Here is an 18,940-nt window from a genome sequence, read left to right as displayed (position 1 = left end):
TTTTAAATGAATGATATTCAGCCTATATTTCATCTCTTATAGGCTACATGTTTACATTCATGCTTTGGTTACAGCTTCTGTAGAATATCCACGACTGTACAACAGCTTCTCAAATTTCTAGAGAGAAAGAAATTTTTATAGTACTAATATAACAATTTTGATCACAGTATTGATAGTAATATTAAAACTAAACGTTTCTAAGCTTCAGTGTGTGTGCAGAGAGAGATGTTACCTGTCATCGCCACGTAGAGGAAAATAGCCGTACCCACAATAATGGAAACGAGGCTAAGCAACAAAGACAGACGTCCAATTCTTCTGCCACCATCATAATCTTTTGACCGTATCATGGAGCGTGCCTAAAAGCGAGCATTGATAAAGAAATGCAATGAATATGAATGCATTAAAACACACGACGCATATACAGATATACAGCCCTAAATAATGATTACTCAATTTGATCTCTAACAAAAAGTTTAACTTCGGTGACAGTACAAACCATGTGTGCAAAATAAAGCGCAAACACGTTCATGGGAACCGCAGGACAGAAGCATGATATCACGGCCACCCAGATGAAGCTACACGGCTCGCGCTCTCCGGGTGTCGGCGACGAGGTGCGGCTGAAATCGACCCGACATGGAGACTGGGGTACCGAAGCGCCGTTTTCCGATGTCTTTTCATTCAGAGACTTAACGCTGAAAGTATCAGACTTGTTCAATTCTCCCTTCAGATCGTTGGTCGAGAGGTCAAGAAGTTTCTCCATGTCTCCCAAATCAGACCGAAGCGCCGCGCTCTCGCCAAGGACACCTGTCGCGCGAGGGGCATCCGTATTTACAGCCATCTCTTGCAGAACAGATCACTTTGTGTAAGATAAAACGTAGGCTACTCTTCTGAAGTTTTCTCTGTCGGCGTTAGATTTCTTTCATTTAATCCAATTAATCGCAGAGGTGGATTTCGTACAGTCGATCAAACAGCTATTGGACATCCATCCATCCACTCATCAATATTTGATCGGATCTGAACTTGAGAAGAGACTCGAGCATATATATTCTGCTCATCGACAAGCATTATGTAAATCAATTGGGCGCATCGCCAGGGCGCGCCGACGCTCTTTTGGATTGGTGGTCGTGCGTTAATTGACGCATCTCAGTAAATATGTTGGCTCTCCTTATACACCCATTTACAGTCATGGCCAAAATTGTTGGCACCCCTGAAATCTGTTCAGAAAATCAAGTTTTTCTCACAGAAAACTATTGCATTAACACATGTTTTGCTATACACATGTTTATTGTATTGGAACAAAACGAAAACAAGGAGGGGAAAAAAGCTTATTTGACATAATGTCACAAAAAACTCAAAAAATGACCTGGACAAAATTATTGGCACCCTTAACTTAATATTTGGTTGCACACCCTTTGGAAAAAATAACTGAATTCAATCGCTTCCTATAACAATCAATAAACTTCTTACACCTCTCACCCGGAATTTTGGACCACTCTTCCATTGCAAACTGCTCCAGGTCTCTCATATTGGAAGGGCGCCTTTTCCCAACAGCAATTTTAAGATCTCTCCACAGGTGTTCAATGGGATTTATATCTGGACCCATTGCTGGCCACTTCAGAACTCTCCAGCGCTTTGTTGCCATCCATTTCTGGGTGCTTTTTGAAGTATGTTTGGGGTCATTGTCCTGCTGGAAGACCCACGATCTCGGACGCAAAGCCAGCTTTCTGACACTGGGCCCTACATTGCGACCCAAAATCCTTTGGTAATCCTCAGATTTCATTATGCCTTGCACACAGTCAAGGCACCCAGTGCCAGAGGCAGCAAAACAACCCCAAAACATCTTTGAACCTCCACCATATTTGACTGTAGGTAATGTGCTCTTTTCTTTGTAGGCCTCATTCCGTTTTCGGTAAACAGTAGAATGATGTGCTTTACCAAAAAGCTCTATTTTGGTCTCATCTGTCCACAAGGCGTTTTCCCAGAAGGATTTTGGCTTACTCAAGTACATTTTGGCAAACTGTAGTCTTGCTTTTTTATGTCTCCGTGTCAGCAGTGGGGTCCTCCTGAGTCTCCTGCCAGCATTTCATTTAAATGTCGACGGATAGTTCGCGCTGACACTGATGCAACCTGAGCCTGCAGGACAGCTTGAATTTCTTTGGAACTTGTTTGGGGCTGCTTATCCACCATCCGGACTATCCTGCGTTGCAACCTTTTATCAATTTTTCTCTTTCGTCGTCGTCCAGGGAGATTAGCTACAGTGCCATGGGTTGCAAACTTTTTGAAAATGTTGCGCACAGTGGACAAAGGAACATCTAGATCACTGGAAATGGACTTGTAACCTTGAGATTGTTGATATTTTTCCTCAATTTTGGTTCTCAAGTCCTCAGACAGTTCTCTTTTCCTCTTTCTGTTGTCCATCCTTAGTGTGGCACACACAGACACACAATGCAAAGAATAAGTCAACTTCTCTTCTTTTTATCTGCTTTCAGGTGTGATTTTTATATTGCCCACACCTGTTACTTGCCCCAGGTGAGTTTAAAGGAGCGTCACATGCATGAAACAATCTTATTTATCCACAATTTTGGAAGGGTGCCAACTATTTTGTCCAGGTCATTTTTGGAGTTTTGTGGTACATTATGTCAAATTTTTTTTTTTTCCTCCTTTTTTTGGTTTTGTTCCAATACACACAAAGGGTATAAACATGTGTATGGCAAAACATGTATTAATGCAATAGTTTTCTGTGAGAAATACTTGATTTTCGTACGAGAAGAAAACATATTTTATTAACTTATATGATATGCATATAACACATTGACAACTCATCCTCACATTTATAATTTAAAAAAAGGGTATTATTTATTATTTTTCCTGTCTTTAACTCATTCAGGTTATTGCCATCATAGTAAATGTTTTAAACCGTGTTGTCCAACCTATTATCTACACTCTAAAAAATGGTGCTATATAGCCTTAAAAGTGTTTCTTGGCTCGTATTCATAGGGGAACCACTTTAAGTGCTATATAGATCCATATCCATATATTCTTCAGAACCAATTTGCATCACCATTTTTTATAGTGTGTTAGCGCCCCCTAAGGGTCACATGTTTCATTACCGTTTTCCAAATGTTCTGCAATTTTTTTGTGATGTTCCACCTCAGATACAGAGGTTTTCCATCTTTTGTCCACGAAACAGCCTTCAAATCAAACGCAGCATTTTCTGTTTGTAGTTTATCTATGGTTTGAAATATAACAAAATGTCTAGAGTCCCCTCCTTGAATCAGAACATTTCCAGCATTGTTTTCTGATACAAAGAAATGTCCAGGAACATTTCGGGTTTGGAAAACACTAAAGAAAGCTGCTTTTCTTGGATACTATTATCCATTATCTGTCCCATAAATAAAGGTTGAAACAAAGCATTCATTATATGACTTTTAATATAGGCTATAAAACATCTATGGTGCAAATTAGCCTATTTGATCAATGTTTGGGCCTTACTTTAACACTGTAAGGGTCACATATACTGTAATGTATACAATATATAGCCTTCAATTTTTAAAAGTCTTTACTGCTATGTCATAGACAGGATGTCACCTTGTGTCACCAGTATTGAAAATAACTATGATTCAAAAAGTTACATTCATTGATAACGTGTCAACACTACACATGATATTATCGTATATTGTATCGTATCAGCATTAGTTTTGTGCCACTACTACAGAGCCACAGTGGTTATAAACTCTCTCGCCGACCACCTACACTTATATTCGAAGTGATTTTATTGCCAAAAAAGGAGAGAAAACATAAAATGAACAAAATGGAGGATGAATTACGATCAACAATATTTAAAATACCATTGGTAATGTCCAGCGTCTGTGATCTCTGTGTATGAGATTGTAGCTGTCCAGCTAAATTCAAATGGTTTCATATTATTATAATGTTGCATACACTTTCAGCCAGATAGCTTTTCATTTGTTATGAATCACGTATGCTACGGTCTAAACCACAAATAATTCAAATGTTATATAAAGAGAGTGTAAATGATATACCTTTATGTGGTGTAACTGATTCATTGTGTGTGCTATTGTGGTAAGACACTTCAGACAAGACTCATAAAGGAAAGACATTTACAATACTTGTTGTAATATGTCAGTTTTCCATTTCACGAGTTCGCCTATACAGATAATAATGATGGTAGCAAGGGTAAGATTTATTCAAAGCATGCTGTCCGGGGGCCGAGCTCGGAACCGGCCCGAACCCTGTGAAAGGACGTGTAACAAAGACGTGTGTTATATGTATTATATTTTTATTTCCATCAAGTTGACACAAAAAAAATGCTTTCACACTTCAAATTTGACCAATGTTTAAGTATACTCTCTAATTATGAAAGGTAACAGCACATGTACATTGTATTGCTTTCAACAGTTTATCTTACACTCGTATCTAATGAAATACTTAATAACAATCCAATATAATTTATCCAACAGCATAAAGAAATGTATAAAGTAACTTTTCCTACTATGGTTGTCAATGGTGGCCAAGAACTGTTTGGTTAATAGCGTTCTTTCAAATATCTTTGTGTTTAGCCAGTACATTTATTTATATATATAAATGTATATATTTCAAACAACTCAAGTGCGAGTAAATGATAGACTTTTAATTTTTGGTTGAAACAGTCAAATCTCCAACAACACGAAAATCAAAATCCAGGCGATGTCCTGCATCAGAAAAATATCTTCGACGGAGATGACGGTCAAAATCTGTCCCAGACGGTCAAAGCTGACCACAACAGTTCTTCAGCTGGCAGCTTTAGCGTCGGGACAGTGTCATAAAGTTTGCCAGAGAAGAACTGCTGTGGGTCAGCCAATATCCACTCAAATCCACAAATCATCTGCATTCGCTCCATACCTAGAAGAGAAAAACATGCATGGTAGGTTCCAATAATGCAACAGCGTTATGACTAAACTGACAGAAGCTTGTTTTTCATCACATTCCTACTGCAACTGGAAGAAAGCATGTTACATTTGTAAGGTTTGGTACATTGCTATTACAAACGTTTTGCACATAAACTGCTTGGTCATTACCCTACATAAATGGCCACTGAGTTGAATGTGACAATTTGCGTCAATCGTGGACTCGTGTTTCGTGACTGGGGCCCAATCAGAATGCCGGTCATTCCTCAGATTCCTAACAAGTCATGCCCATATAAGCAACTCACTGTAGCTTTAAACAACTTAACCCTGAAGTTTCCTAATGTGAAAACCCCAAGTTTTTAAAGTGAAAGCAGCAAAACCAGTTTAACCTCTCTAAACTTTACAATACATTTTTATCCACAAGAAATGTATTCATCACACATTGCAGGATGCTCCAATTACATCCGTGTTTCGTGTTGGGTCTACAGAAATAATTCCTATTTGCTGAATCATGCTAAGTCTATGACAGGCCTCTCAGACCTCGTGCCATGCCTCCCTCCCCGTTCTGCGTTTGGCAATCATCTACCATTCTTTCTCAGTACTCTGCGTCCCTCGTTCATTCCACCCTCCCCCATCCGGTAAGCCGGCGCAGACACGCACACATGAATCAGCAGGCATGGGAGGAGGCCGGAGAACAAGGTAAGGCCTTGAGTGCATCGTGTCAAGAACGGGATTCAGAAATAATGTCGTCTGTGAATCGCAGAACAATCGAGAACCCGATAAACTGGTGTATTATAGACTGAAATGTTTTGTTGCCACATGGGCACCTTAACTAATGAAGGCATGTAACTTCACAAAGCAGTTAGGGATAGGATTCTTCAAATTCATGGTCACAAAATTCACACTGTGCTTTTTTAATCTAATTGGGTCAAACGCACTAAGCACGTGTGTTGCATGTACTCATCATCAATACAACTTACATCCAAATGATTTGATTTATATTTATTATACGAACACACAAATAACCTAAAAGTATTTTTTTAAATGTTATTACAATGCATTATGAAAGACTGCTATCATGTCGTCGCACTGTCAGTCCAAAAGAACCGAATCGTCCCGTTCCCCTCCGTCACCAGTCGATCTATTGATCCGGTCTTGGTGTACGCAAGCTGCAGCGCGTGAATGAAAAAGTCAAACATTAAGGTCAGCACGCTACTGCTAATGGCTAACACACTAGCCTTCATTGTCAGCACTAAAGATGGTCTTATGGTACCAAGGCACGTTTTGTATCCAAAGCGTCCACAGTAGACAAAACCATTAAATTGCTCATCATCTGCCAACACGATCATCCACATCTTATATTAACTGACAAAGTGATGTCTATGAGCAAACAAGAACTGAACCAGTGCGCTGGAGCAGAGGAGCAGGGTGGGAAGATGTCTCCATTGGTCTCTGACGTCTGACGGGGGAAATAAAGCATTGCACAGCACTGTAAAGCCCGGGGCTGAATCAATCGTTGCCGAGTACTGACTTGTCATAGATTCTGTAGGGAGGGCAAAGGGTGAACATTTTAATGCAATGACATCTATACAGAAATATACTGCGTGTCTTCATCTATGATGTTGTTTGAATTTAAAGTTCACACAGAAAATAGCAAGTGTCTCATGTTCGACAGCATCATGACTATTGCTGAGGAAGTATGATGCGCACATTCCTCCCCATTTGAATCATCTATAAAAAGAGATGCTGCGTAACAGCACTTTGTACAAATACAGGTGGTTGATGGTAACAACGGTGAAGAAATAAGATTAACATGCCCCCCTAACACATCAATTGTATTAACGGAATGTCGAACATCGAAAATAGGTATTTCTTGCTGTCCGTACTGTTATAGTGTTACAGTATTCTGAAACGTTTATTTTAGGATGACTGATTTGTTGTACCATGACAGATTCACGATATGCATTTCAAGAAAGGCATCTTTCAGCCCACAGACCAAGGATTTTGGTAGACATCGAATGTGTTGCACAGTGACGTCTTTGGAAATCCTATAGAAAGCATTTCATAGCTGCATAATCATTTATATATAGTCTATATAGTATTATAACTTGTAATAACACATTTTATTACAATTACCAAATAGGAGTTATCTGCAACAATAAAATATGTATTTTTCCTCATTTCTTAAGATAGCTTCAAGGTTATATGAATCATGCTTGTAAACTTACTGCCGATTAAAGGTTAAGGTGTTGACATTACAAAGTCATCTTTTGTAACATATGTTTACACGTCAATCCCTGGTTCTGTAACATTTGATTGGCTCGAACAGACTCTAACGTCACATGCCGATTAAATGCGACTGAGATTTCCTCATCAGGGCTGAATGAATTACATAAGGATGTTCTTACCCAACCGAATCAGGAAACACAGTTTAGCAGACACGTTGGCATCTATGCAGCAATAAAATGGGCCGACGTGATCGTACCGAAAAATCCGTCTCGAATTTGCTTTGGTCGGATTACACTTTTCTTGAAAATACAAAAGCTGACATTTTGACTGAGCACTTTAAATGTACAGATCAGCCTCCACGCCCTCGAGTAAAGGCTTTTATAGCCTGTAAGTTTGGCCGGTATAATGGTATGAAACTTATGTAATGACCAACAACGGGCATCTAACGTATCCGATCAAATATTGTCATTACAAATAACATGCATGTTCAATTTAATCGAGGATACAAAGTCTTCGTTTTCGAAAAGCTCCTGTTTTTTTCCGCCCCACCTAAGTCATGCGTTTGCTTCGCAGAGAGTAGAGTAGGTGAACTGCCTCGCCTTTCCCCGGAGCTAATAAAGCCGTTTTAACGCAAACCCGACGGAGGCACGCTACCGATTAAACAAACGACGACACAAAAACACGAAAAAGTTGATGATAAAACGCTCACCGCACTGTTAAAGCGATTCCTTCGTTGTCTCTTCTCGCGTTTACCGGCGTCTGCGATCAGCTGGCAAAGGGAGTGACGCGATTTGTAACAGCTGGCCACTGGACCTGCGACGTCAACGGTTCGCTATGACGACTGTCTTCCGTAGATCGTGATTGACTTCAGCTGTAACCAATCTTAAGCCAAGACCTGCAAGCGAGGGGGCGGGCCAATATCCCGCCAGCCAATTGAAAGGCTTCCTGCTGAGGGACGATCCGTTGACAGCCAATCGTCTGTGCGTGTGAAAGTTTTCCGAACACTCCCTGAAGTTCTTATTACATTTCCAAATATCTTTGCGTGTATGCAAATAAAGTTCATCAAGGAGAGGTGGATTAATGAACGCTCAGATATCCCCCGATAACCGACCGGAGTGTTTCGATGACTACGTCAGCTTTATTACTTTTACTGAACACATACAAACGTAAATTATTCATTTCATCATTTGCATCATCATCTCTCGATTATATGGAAAGTCAATGCACATGTTTTTTTCAGGATCGCGCTTTATAGGCTACAGGTTAGAAAACGTTGTTATACAGATGTTACCCTGCAGTGTGCTTACACGAACGAGCAAAACACTTGTTGTGAAAATGTCTTCGCGGCATGTGTAAAATTGTCAATAAAATGTCTGGCTGGCATTTTTCCTCATGGTTCCCCTCTGTAACCTTTATTACTGTTGCTAAATTTGGCTCTCAGCGCCATGTTCTGCACTCTATCTGATGGCCTTGTTCTAAGTATAGGGTCAGTGTCTGAGCCAAAAGAAGATATATGTGGTCGTATCACGCCTGAAAAGAATCTGCACGAAAATGTATATTACTAAATATATATTTCAGGCAATCAACAAGTTGTTATACCTATTGCTGACATTAAGCAGCCATTACTTTTATATTATTATTTCATTTATATGAATATTTGAGTTTATATGAATTATAATGAAATAAAATTCCGGAAGTTAAGTTCGGACCACATGTTTATGTTGAAGCTTGTCAAATAGAGGGTATGGACGTGTCGTCACTGCTGGGTGTTTTGCCACAGGGGGCGTGTACCAGGGCGTGTCCCGACGTTAACACGAGGGAAAGTGACGTCAATGCATTTTGTGTCACAAAGAAAGAGAGGAAGAAGAGATATTAACAGAAAACTGCAACGTGTCAGGGAAATTTGTATATTTGATGTGCTTTTTTTATACAGAAAATGAAAATTTGAACTGTAAACAACAACATATTATACATTTGTTTATTATATTAGGAAAACTTCATGTACATAAGAAAATGTGGGGGCTCAATGTAAACCAAATTTGTCACATTTTATTCATGACTTCAAATTGTATTTTGTTGGAAAATTTTTGTTGGAACAAACAAAAAAGCACTGAAAACATGTAATGCTCTGAAAACATTTAAATGTATGTAATTCCATTTCTTTCTTTTTTCGTTTCTCTCTGGCAACGAATGTTAATGTGACTTGAATATGTAATACCTGTTGTTCTTTTTATAAAAGCATTATAAAAAAATTAAAAAGGAGAGGAAGAAAAGATCTGGGAGGAGTATGGGAGGAGTCTTGTTTCCATGGAGACGCGTCATCACGCTCTAACAAGAGCCTTTCAGTCTGATTGAACGCTGGGAGTTTACCCGTAGAGCAGTTCGTTCACGGCGAAACGTTATAATTCCGAAGTCTTTGTTATTTAATAAAAGGAGATCGATTTCAAAACATCACAGCAATTGTCTTCGAGTAAGTAACAAATGCGGATTTAAGTTTAGTAAGCAGCGTTTTCTGTAGATTATCTTGTGCAAACATCCGATGTGTGGTTTGAATGCTCTCGTGTGTAATGTAAATGTAATGTCTGTGTATATAAGTTGGCCTACAGCAGCATGAGGAGAGCGTCAGACTGAATAAACAGGCCACGTTAAGAGACCGACGATTTAAAGGCTCTTCTCAAACGACAAACATGGGTGAAGAGATTTCAGTTAAAAGGGGTTTTCATGTGCCACCTTTGACTAGTGCCACGGTGAAAGAGAGCAAAAAGAAGAGGAAAGACACAAATAAAGAGAAAAAGAAATCGAGCAATGGAGTTAAGAATTCAGGTGAGTTTGTTCACATGTATCAACAGTTAGCAGATTTTTTTAACATTGACGTTTTAAAAATAAGACAAAAAAAACTGAATTTAATCAGAATGTATGCATAATATATCAAAATAAAACTAAATGCACGTATATATTAAAGAGACATTTTATGAACTGAAGTTCTGGTATCTCATTTTTAATTCAAGAATGTTTAGGGATTTTTGCTGAAGAAGGCAAATTCATTTATTTAAACAATAATTTAAAGACTTAAACATTAATAATTACAATAGGCATTTTAACTTTTGCTAATGTTCACGAAATACGCACTACAATAGAAAGTTTTTGTCAGTGGTTTGTTAACATTTTAATTGTACATTTTTATGGAACTGACATAGGCCTGTTTCACATTTAAAACTACCAGGTAACATGAAATGACGCAGGTCAAAGGCCAATCAAAAATGTTACTTTGCCCCACTACCACTATTGACCAACTGCTGAGTTAACATTTTTGAAACAATGTGTCATTTTGAGATATAATTCTTTTAATAGTTTCTTTGTGCTTGGAGATTAAACTGAAATCCATCTACCTATCTGACACTCTAGAGAAACTTCAGACGGAACATTGGACCAACGGAGAGATGAGTGATGCTCAAAGCAAAGGTCACACCAAAGCCAAAGAACGGAAGAGCTGCAAATCTAAAAATCCCAAAGTTTTACCAGAAGTCGCCCTAGTTTTAACAGAGGAGGACAGATCAGACTTGACCTATCAGGAACAGGATAGTTTGCGGTGGGAAGGAGTTCTCGAGGATCCTGTTGCAGAGGCCCAACGGCTGGAGGTGTATAAAGCCAACCGGCGAAAGCGATATATAGAATCAAAACAGGCTTTTCTACAAAACTCAATTTCCCTAAAAAACACATTAAACAAGCCATGAGGAAGCATGAGAGGTTTTGTCACGTTCCAAGCCTAATGTTAAGAGTCTATTAAACAATAAACATTATATTAATACCGTCACAGAGGTTATATAATAAAAAAGCAAGAGGCGGGTCATGTCTTGAACTTTTCAAAATAAATGTAGTGTCTCATTCGAATGAATTATAGATGTCACGTGAGACTATAACTGTTTGTTTATGAAGGTATTTCAATGTTACAGATCTGTAGTTAATTGTCATTGTTGTTAGAAATATCAACAACTATCCAAACTATTAAAACATAACTTATTGAATGATCTTAAGGTTACAGATGTCTGTGAGAAAGACGCCCGAATAATATGAGCAAGCAAGTTACATTTACTAAAACTTTAAGTGCAGATGATACACACGCTGTGCATAATCATCTGACTAGTATAAACACGACTTTCAAGTAAACAATTCAGGCCGGTGTTGCATCTAAAACGGTGATGAATAATATGTAAGCCCATAAGTGAGAGTTTAATGGTTTCAACCTGTTTTCACTTCCTGTATTTTATTTGCGAGTAAACTGGAGTTCATCTATTTGCATGTCATTAATACTGCAACATTCTTTCTGATGAGAAAAAAACATTTACATTACATTTAACAAAACACTAAAATACTGTAATAAATAATATGAATGGCTAGAAAATGTCAAGCTGAAGATAAAAAAGAATATAAATTTAATACAGAACTCCCACTGCTTTTGAAATCAAAGAATTTCCATGACCGGTTTTATTTAGATTGCCTTCATAGAACAATTTTAAACAATGAAAATGTATATGAATTTAGCATGACATCTAAGAATTTCCATTTCTTTTCTACACCTGAAAATTTATAAATCTGATATTTCCAGTTTTCCCATGAAAATACTGTCTGGGTAGAATGCCTTGTGCTTCTTTTGGGCGTTTCGTGGCCCACATTTCACCTCCCGATTTGGACTGTCGTATATATGACCCATATTTCTTGTACAAATTCATGCTGATAAGGGCAGCAGAAGTGAGTTATGAGGATTCAGGATTGAAACTGGGTTGTGAAAAAAAAAGAGAACAAGAGATGAAACAGGAGACAGCGTTTCCTTTGTAATATGGCCTTTTGTAACACGGTTGTCCCACTATATGCTCCCTTTTGTGACCCCCATCACATTCAGCATCCATTGCTCAGTGTTCATCTAATCCTTCTAAGCGCTTTGATTTAATGTTTGGTCAATCATTGTCTGGTTTTCCACAAATGCTCCGTTTCACAACTTGATGACCAACAACGCCACCTACATCCATCAAGCATACAGAGAGATGTAATGAATAATTTATTAAAGGGACAGCTCACCCAAAAGTAAAAATTCTGTCCTCATTTATTCAGTCATAGAAAGTCATACAGGTTTGAAGTGACATGAGTGAATGATTAAACAACTTTTTTGGGGGGTGAACTATCCCTTTAAAGTAGTAGTTTTTACCCCTATTGACTTTCCATACAAAGTTTTAGTCCTACTATGGAAAGTCAATGGGGACACATTTTGAAGTGAACTACTCCTTTCGGTAAAAGCTCATTTTTAAACATCGAGCGAATATGATCTTGATACTTTTAATCTTTTAAAAGCTCATTCCTAATGAATGTGTGTGTGTGTGTGTGTGTGTGTGTGTGTGCATGCGTGCGCATGTGTGAGTAAAGTTCATATTCATTTGGCGCCCATATCATAGGTGTTACACAAGAACTACAGTCAAAGAAGAATACAATAAACTTTCTGCTCCTTCCTCCCCTTCCTCAGTTGTATGAGAGTTGAAGTCTCTTCTCTGAATATAAATATATGAATATAAAAATGGCAAACTCTGTGACTTCTGTGTACAAAGCTTTTGATGAGACGTACAGTACTGTAATACACCGGTGTATAAATGGTTTAAAAACACACATTTGCGTGTCTGAGTCTTTTGTGTAAAAGCACAATTGGATGGGATGGACTGTGGACCGAATGGCTGAATGAAGATCATTCTAAGTTCACACTGTTGTCACAGAGGCTGGAGCTTCAACCAGCTAAGGTCATCTGACCTAGAAAAGCAAACAAAATCTCAATAGAAACGTGTTTGGTACAACACACTAGTCTATCGCTAAAATGTAAATATATGTATGTATATGAACTTTCATTTTCGATTTGTTTAATTTAATCCATATTTACACGGCTCCTCATATAAAATACAAATTTTCGAAACAACGTTAGCTGTATATAGTAAAATGCACAATACTTACTATAAGCTATAACAAAATAAAGTTTTAACTGTTATTTCTTTTCAAACACATAACTATTTTATCCCATATAATCCCATAGTTCGCCCAAAAAAAGAACACAAAAGGAGATATTTTGAAGAATGTTAGTAACCAGACAACATTGACCCCAATTTACCTCCATCGTGTGGACACAAAACTACAGAGACATTTCTCTAAATATCTATCTAGTCATATACAAGTTTTGAACAACATGAGGGTGAATGAATGATAACATTCGATTTAAATTGGTGTTTAATGGGTGTTGCAGGTCTTTTGGTTCACTCACATGGCCTCTGCCTTTGTTATCACTCGTCCCTCGGCCAACCTCTCCGCTACCACTGAGACCGCAGGTTCAACATTCATTCCTGCTGCAGCCACGACTTCATCGTGCCTGATGTTAACAGTTCATCATCAATATGTCATGCATGAAGTCAGACAATGGCAAGTTTTATACGTTAGAGTTTCTTACTTGAGGTAAAATGCCAAAAACTTCATGTTCTCAAATTTCCCTTTCAGCACCATCTCAGTGTATCCCTCTCCGTACCCTGCACATAAACAGCGCTTATACATACAGTCAACATCTACACGTACAAATATAGATTTTATATAATCTTGTGAAACTGTGAGAGCACACCAGTATATCGAATAGTTCTCCCCAGCAGGACGGTCCAATAGAATGGCACAGTGTGTAGCTCCACCTCCCTGCGCAACATGTTGTAGCCTGCGATCCTTCCTAATAAAGCAAATATTATATTTTACTGGTACTTGCCAAATGATACAACATTTTATCTTTCTTTAAAATACATTTATGTTTAGAGTGAGGAATCGTAGTCCCTAGAAAACGTATTATGTGTACAATAAAAGTCTTGAATACCATGCGCCTGTGCTGTCTGCCAATGGGCAGTGTTCACCCTCTGTCCTTTAGCCATTTTGAGAGGAAATGAGGTCAGATCTCCTGCACAGTAGACGTCTGTTATATTGGTCCTCATGTACTGTAAGAGAGGTGCATGATTCAGGAGTTTTGAAGAATAAATTGAGTTTTGCCGGGAGGAAAGTGTTCAGATCTTACCTTATCCACGATAACATAGTTCTTGGAGTCCATGCTGATGGGACTCCCCTTTAGAAACTCAGAATTGGGATTTACACCTTGAATAAAGATTAATGGGGAGATGTGTTTTGAAGAGAGACGTGTGTCATTATGAAGGAAAAGCTGAAATGCATTGGAAATGGTTCGAAACCTTCAGACTATTGAAATGGATTGTTTACCCCAAAAATGCATCATATACACACCCTGGTCATTTCAAACCTGTATAACTTTCTTTCTTCCGCAGAAAACAAAAATATGTTTTGAAGAACCTTGGAAACCAAACAACATTGACCCCATTGACTTTGGGGTGACACTGAGTGGACATTTCTCAAAATATTTTCTTTTCTTTTGTTTTCCAGAGAACAAAGAGTCATTACACGTTTTCGAAAACATGAAGGTGAAAAATTGGTGACAGAATTTTGAAATGCATATTATTTACCAGCTCTACATACCAATTCCAACTATTAACACATCAGCTTCAATAATAATGCCACTCTTCAGTGTCACAGCCTTAACCTGTAAAACATATAGAGTTCTACTAATTATCTAAATGAATAAAAACACAATTTTAGTTCATTTGAAATTCAGTTGAAGTCTGTAATTTAACTTAAAAAACATAAAATACAGCATTGCTCAGGCAAAATAACTCCACACCCTGCAGTTCTCGCCCTGAACCTCCGCGATGGCGTCATTCATGTGGAACGCCACCCCTCTCTCCGTCAGCATCTCAAGCAAACCAGAGCAAGAAAATGATTGTGTTTATATAACCATATTAAGTGGATTTATGAAATTTGTGAGGCCCTCAGCCTTGAACGTTTACCGTCATAGTGACTTTTCCTATCTCCGGGCCCAGGGTCTTCTGATAGGGCAGCTCACTGCTTCCAATGATTGTGATACTGCTGGCCATATCTATCATGTACGCTGCCACTTCCATGCCTTCAAATGTCGCACACAATGGATTGGTAGTAATAACAAAGACAGCGAAAGTGAATATTTGAAGACAAAAGGAGGCATAACGTGAAATACGAATGGGTGTATGAATGTACCAACAAAGGAAGTGCCCACGATGACCATCCTGGCGCCCATACAGGCATAGTGGATGCGCCTGGCATCATCTGGTGTCTCCAGCATCAACACATTCTCCAGGTCTGCACCGGGGCAGTCTAAGCATTTCGCTCTGAAGATGAGAAATTAAGCTGTCTGTAAATTGTAGCCTACATGGATATGGGAGTGGCATAATTGAAAGAAAATCAAATATAGATTTTTTTTTAAATAAATGTAATTAAACAAATGTTTAAAAGTACACCATGATTTTTTTTAATAACACAACAGAATTTCTCAGAATTGTACTGTTTCTTAGTAGAATTTTAAAGATTGTTTACGTATTTTAAAAAAAATGGTAAAAAAATGTAAAATTACAGAAAAAGATTGCAAAAGAAAACGTACAAGAAAGAAACGCTACATTTTACGGTATATTTCTGGCACCCCAACTGCCCAAAAGGTTTCCCTTATTTACAGATTACCCAAGAATAGTTTAAAATAACACATTGTCGTCTAACGATTAATAATATCATGTAAATATTAATATCATATCATTGTTCATAATATATGAATAATGATGATATTAATTATATCATTACAGGCTTACCTGCAACCTGTAGCAATAAGGATCTGGTCATAGCTTTGCATTAAGCCGTCATCAAATGTCACTTTTTTCTTGTTTGTGTCTATTGATAAAGCCTTAAGACAAAAGGCAACACAGGCTTGGAATATGACTCTGGTGATATGAGAGATAATACAACATAAGATTCAGTTCTTACCTCTTTTCTCAGCCAGACGTCAATATCATACTTCTGAAAAAACTCCATTCTTCTCATCAGGAGACTGTCGCTCTCAGCATTCATCACCTACATCAGGATTACACTCAACTTTGAATGTGTGTGTGGATGTAAAAACAATGCTGGTACTGTATATGCCTTACATACATGTATGTACTTATCTCTATTCTTGTACTCCCCGTTCTGATGCTGATCAGAACTGACAAATCTTTAATCTCACCTTGCTAAGTCTGGTTTTGTCATATGGAAGGAGATCGTCTCGAGACACCATAATAATTTGACCCTTGTAGTTTTCTTGCCGAAGCGTCTCAGCACAGCTCAAAGAAGCTGCCCCTGCGCTCAACAAAACACACCAGCGTCCGCAAACTTTAACATTTTCTACTAAGATTGCACTGATAATACATTTCTCCACCAAAAGTGTAGTTCAGAGAGATATCTGCTGATGCCGATACTGATTGTAGATCGAATTAATATTTTGTAACTTTCTTAATGTTATTCATTCATATAATGACTGTTAATACTCAACATCGAACCGGTGATGTTTGGACATGGACATTTTCCAAACAGAGCACAAATTCATAGCATTTTCCTGTCCTCTTTTGATTGACAGGATATATCGGTTTTGATCTTAACCTGTTTTCAACCGCTTATACCGGTGCATCTCTAATTTCTGCATACATAAGAAGCCAAAATAAACGGGATGTAAACCACCACAGTACAGTATTACAAATCAGAACCAAAGGGTCTCTCTCACCTCCTCCTAATAGCATCACGGTGTGGAACACCTCTTGATCTCTTGCTCCCATCCACTTTAATCTCTTAGGTTGACCCTGAATTTGACAAATATAAACCATATACCACCATTCTAAAGTTTAAAAAACATTCTATTTATTTTTTATTTATTTATATTTTTCCATCGCAACTATGGAATAATAATTATGTTGTAACTAACTGACAAAAAGCATCCAAATTATTACCTTTTTCTTAACAGACACATAGACTTTGCTGTTTTCGACTTTAACCTGTCCAGAAAGAGTCAGATACATTATTCGAACAAAAAATATCAACTATTTAAAGTTTGTGTGTTTGTGTGCGAGCGTGCGTGTGTGAATTCAGGGCAAAATGCCTTGTGGCAGGGCAAACAGTCTATTCCGGGATATTCCTCCAGATCTCCAGTCTTCACATTGAAGCATGAACCGTGCCATGGACAGCGAACCCTGTGACCTGACAGGACACCTGCAGAGGAACCACATGTTTCCACTGTAATGTTACAAACCACAAGATCCACGTCTTTGTTGTGTATCTTTTTGTATCTCTATTGTTATATAATCCTGTTTTATTTTTTTTATATATACCGTACAATTAATGACTTGGGCACTTCAGGATATAAATATGAGAGTAACTCAGTGCTGTCCTATATTTTCACTGATAAAATCAATTCATGACGTGTTACCTTTGCTCAGTGGAGCACCATAGTGTGTGCACTGGTTGCTGATGGCACTGTAAACCCCATCACAGCGTACCAGCAAAACATCGTGGTAACCCACCTCCACCTCCATCATTCTAGATCAGAAGATTTGACGTTGTTGGTCAGCAACGTTATTCGTTCCAAAAATGCCTTACAATACTTTTTTAGAGGTCTGAGACAAAAGAGCAACTTACTCTCCATCTTTGAGGTGGGACTCCAAACATACTACGTCTGTCACCTCATCCTCTTCATCTAAACCAGCCTTCAAATCTGAGACAAGAAAAGTCAAGATTCATGAAATATGCCTATTAAAAATCAACAGCATGCATAAAATAACGTTTAGTTTAACGATTTTATGGAGAAAAGAATATTAACACAATGACTCAAAAGTCAACAGAATGATACATTTGATGATGTCAGATATCCAGTGGTTCATCCTGTCAGTAATGATCACTGGATAATGATTTTCAAAAGCAATTTCTAGTCAATTTAATATTTTACACCAGAGCAAACAAATCACTGACCTTTGCATGACTTTATTATTATTTATTAATTTAATATTTTCCATGACACTGGGAAAAGTAATTTAGTCTATATAGTTTAGGCCTATAAACAGGGATGGATTACTGACCGGGCCAATGGGGCCAGTGCCCAGGGGCCCTTGATAACACGGTTTTGACATTCATTATCATCTCAACTTTCACTTTCTATAACTGTGAATGCGCAGCTAAGGGAAGGAATGTAAAAACTGGGGGACCCTTGGAGGTAACTGGCCCCGGGGCCCTTGGAAGTCATAATCTGTCCCTGCCTATAAAAACATATTTTTAGAAACCTGAACCCTTGTATGTTTTTGCTGTACATGTGGCTTTTTTTAGCATATCTAGTCACTAGTTAGAAAAAAAGATTGCAAAGTCTATATGAACACACGATGGCAGTGTGCACTGCTGCAGCAGCCTGCTAGCGCATGTGAAAAGTGACGACACAAATTGCGCGTAATCAAAATGATTGCATCAGTAAAAAATTGACATTCCTCAATAAGTCAGTGACAGAACGCCTCTAAAATGATAAACTCAAGTCATGAAACTTGGAGAACAGATAAATGCTTAAAAACCTTTTATCAAAAGTTAGCTTACCTTCTTTCTCCTGAGACATCACAAATTGATCCGCAAGAGAGTAAATTTCCTAGGGAATCTTTTAAAAACTCTAAATCAAAAATATTTTCAAGAGACTGCTGTCATGGGAGTAAACTCTCGTGATGGTGGTCATGAAGGTAAGGATTTCTTAGAAAGTCCATCATCTCAGAGATTTATTAGACATTAGGCCTATATTGTCCGGATGCTCATGAAGTCGACTACACATTTAGTGAAAAAGAATATGGTGTATCCAAAAGCTGTTAACAAGT

The 18,940-nt window shown here is 38.1% G+C and overlaps 2 protein-coding genes across 2 annotated transcripts; one reads left to right on the top strand and one right to left on the bottom strand.

Moving 5' to 3' along the window:
• Positions 1–8,880: 8,880 nt before the first annotated feature.
• On the top strand, positions 8,881–10,870 carry liat1 (ligand of ATE1; the record flags this gene model as incomplete). Its single annotated transcript, XM_079487075.1, has 3 exons — positions 8,881–8,959; positions 9,732–9,959; positions 10,488–10,870. The coding sequence occupies 3 exons, from the start codon at positions 8,881–8,883 to the stop codon at positions 10,868–10,870; spliced, it is 690 nt and encodes a 229-aa protein (XP_079343201.1).
• Positions 10,871–11,586: 716 nt separating this feature from the next.
• aifm5 (apoptosis inducing factor mitochondria associated 5) lies at positions 11,587–18,690 on the bottom strand (the record flags this gene model as incomplete). The annotated part of the gene is made up of 19 exons (XM_079487074.1): positions 11,587–12,929; positions 13,432–13,536; positions 13,615–13,690; positions 13,780–13,878; positions 14,020–14,137; positions 14,215–14,291; positions 14,685–14,748; positions 14,887–14,958; positions 15,053–15,168; positions 15,279–15,409; positions 15,881–15,972; positions 16,053–16,139; positions 16,291–16,403; positions 16,825–16,900; positions 17,048–17,092; positions 17,197–17,306; positions 17,524–17,633; positions 17,733–17,808; positions 18,672–18,690. 19 exons carry the CDS (start codon positions 18,688–18,690, stop codon positions 12,890–12,892), a joined length of 1,626 nt encoding a protein of 541 aa, XP_079343200.1. The 3' UTR covers positions 11,587–12,889.
• Positions 18,691–18,940: the final 250 nt, after the last annotated feature.

The sequence above is a fragment of the Barbatula barbatula genome (genome assembly GCF_947034865.1).
Source record: "Barbatula barbatula genome assembly, chromosome: 22".
In the NCBI taxonomy this organism is placed as follows: Eukaryota; Metazoa; Chordata; class Actinopteri; order Cypriniformes; family Nemacheilidae; genus Barbatula; species Barbatula barbatula.
Note: the sequence above shows the minus strand (reverse complement) of the source record. Positions and strands in the feature narration are given on the sequence as shown.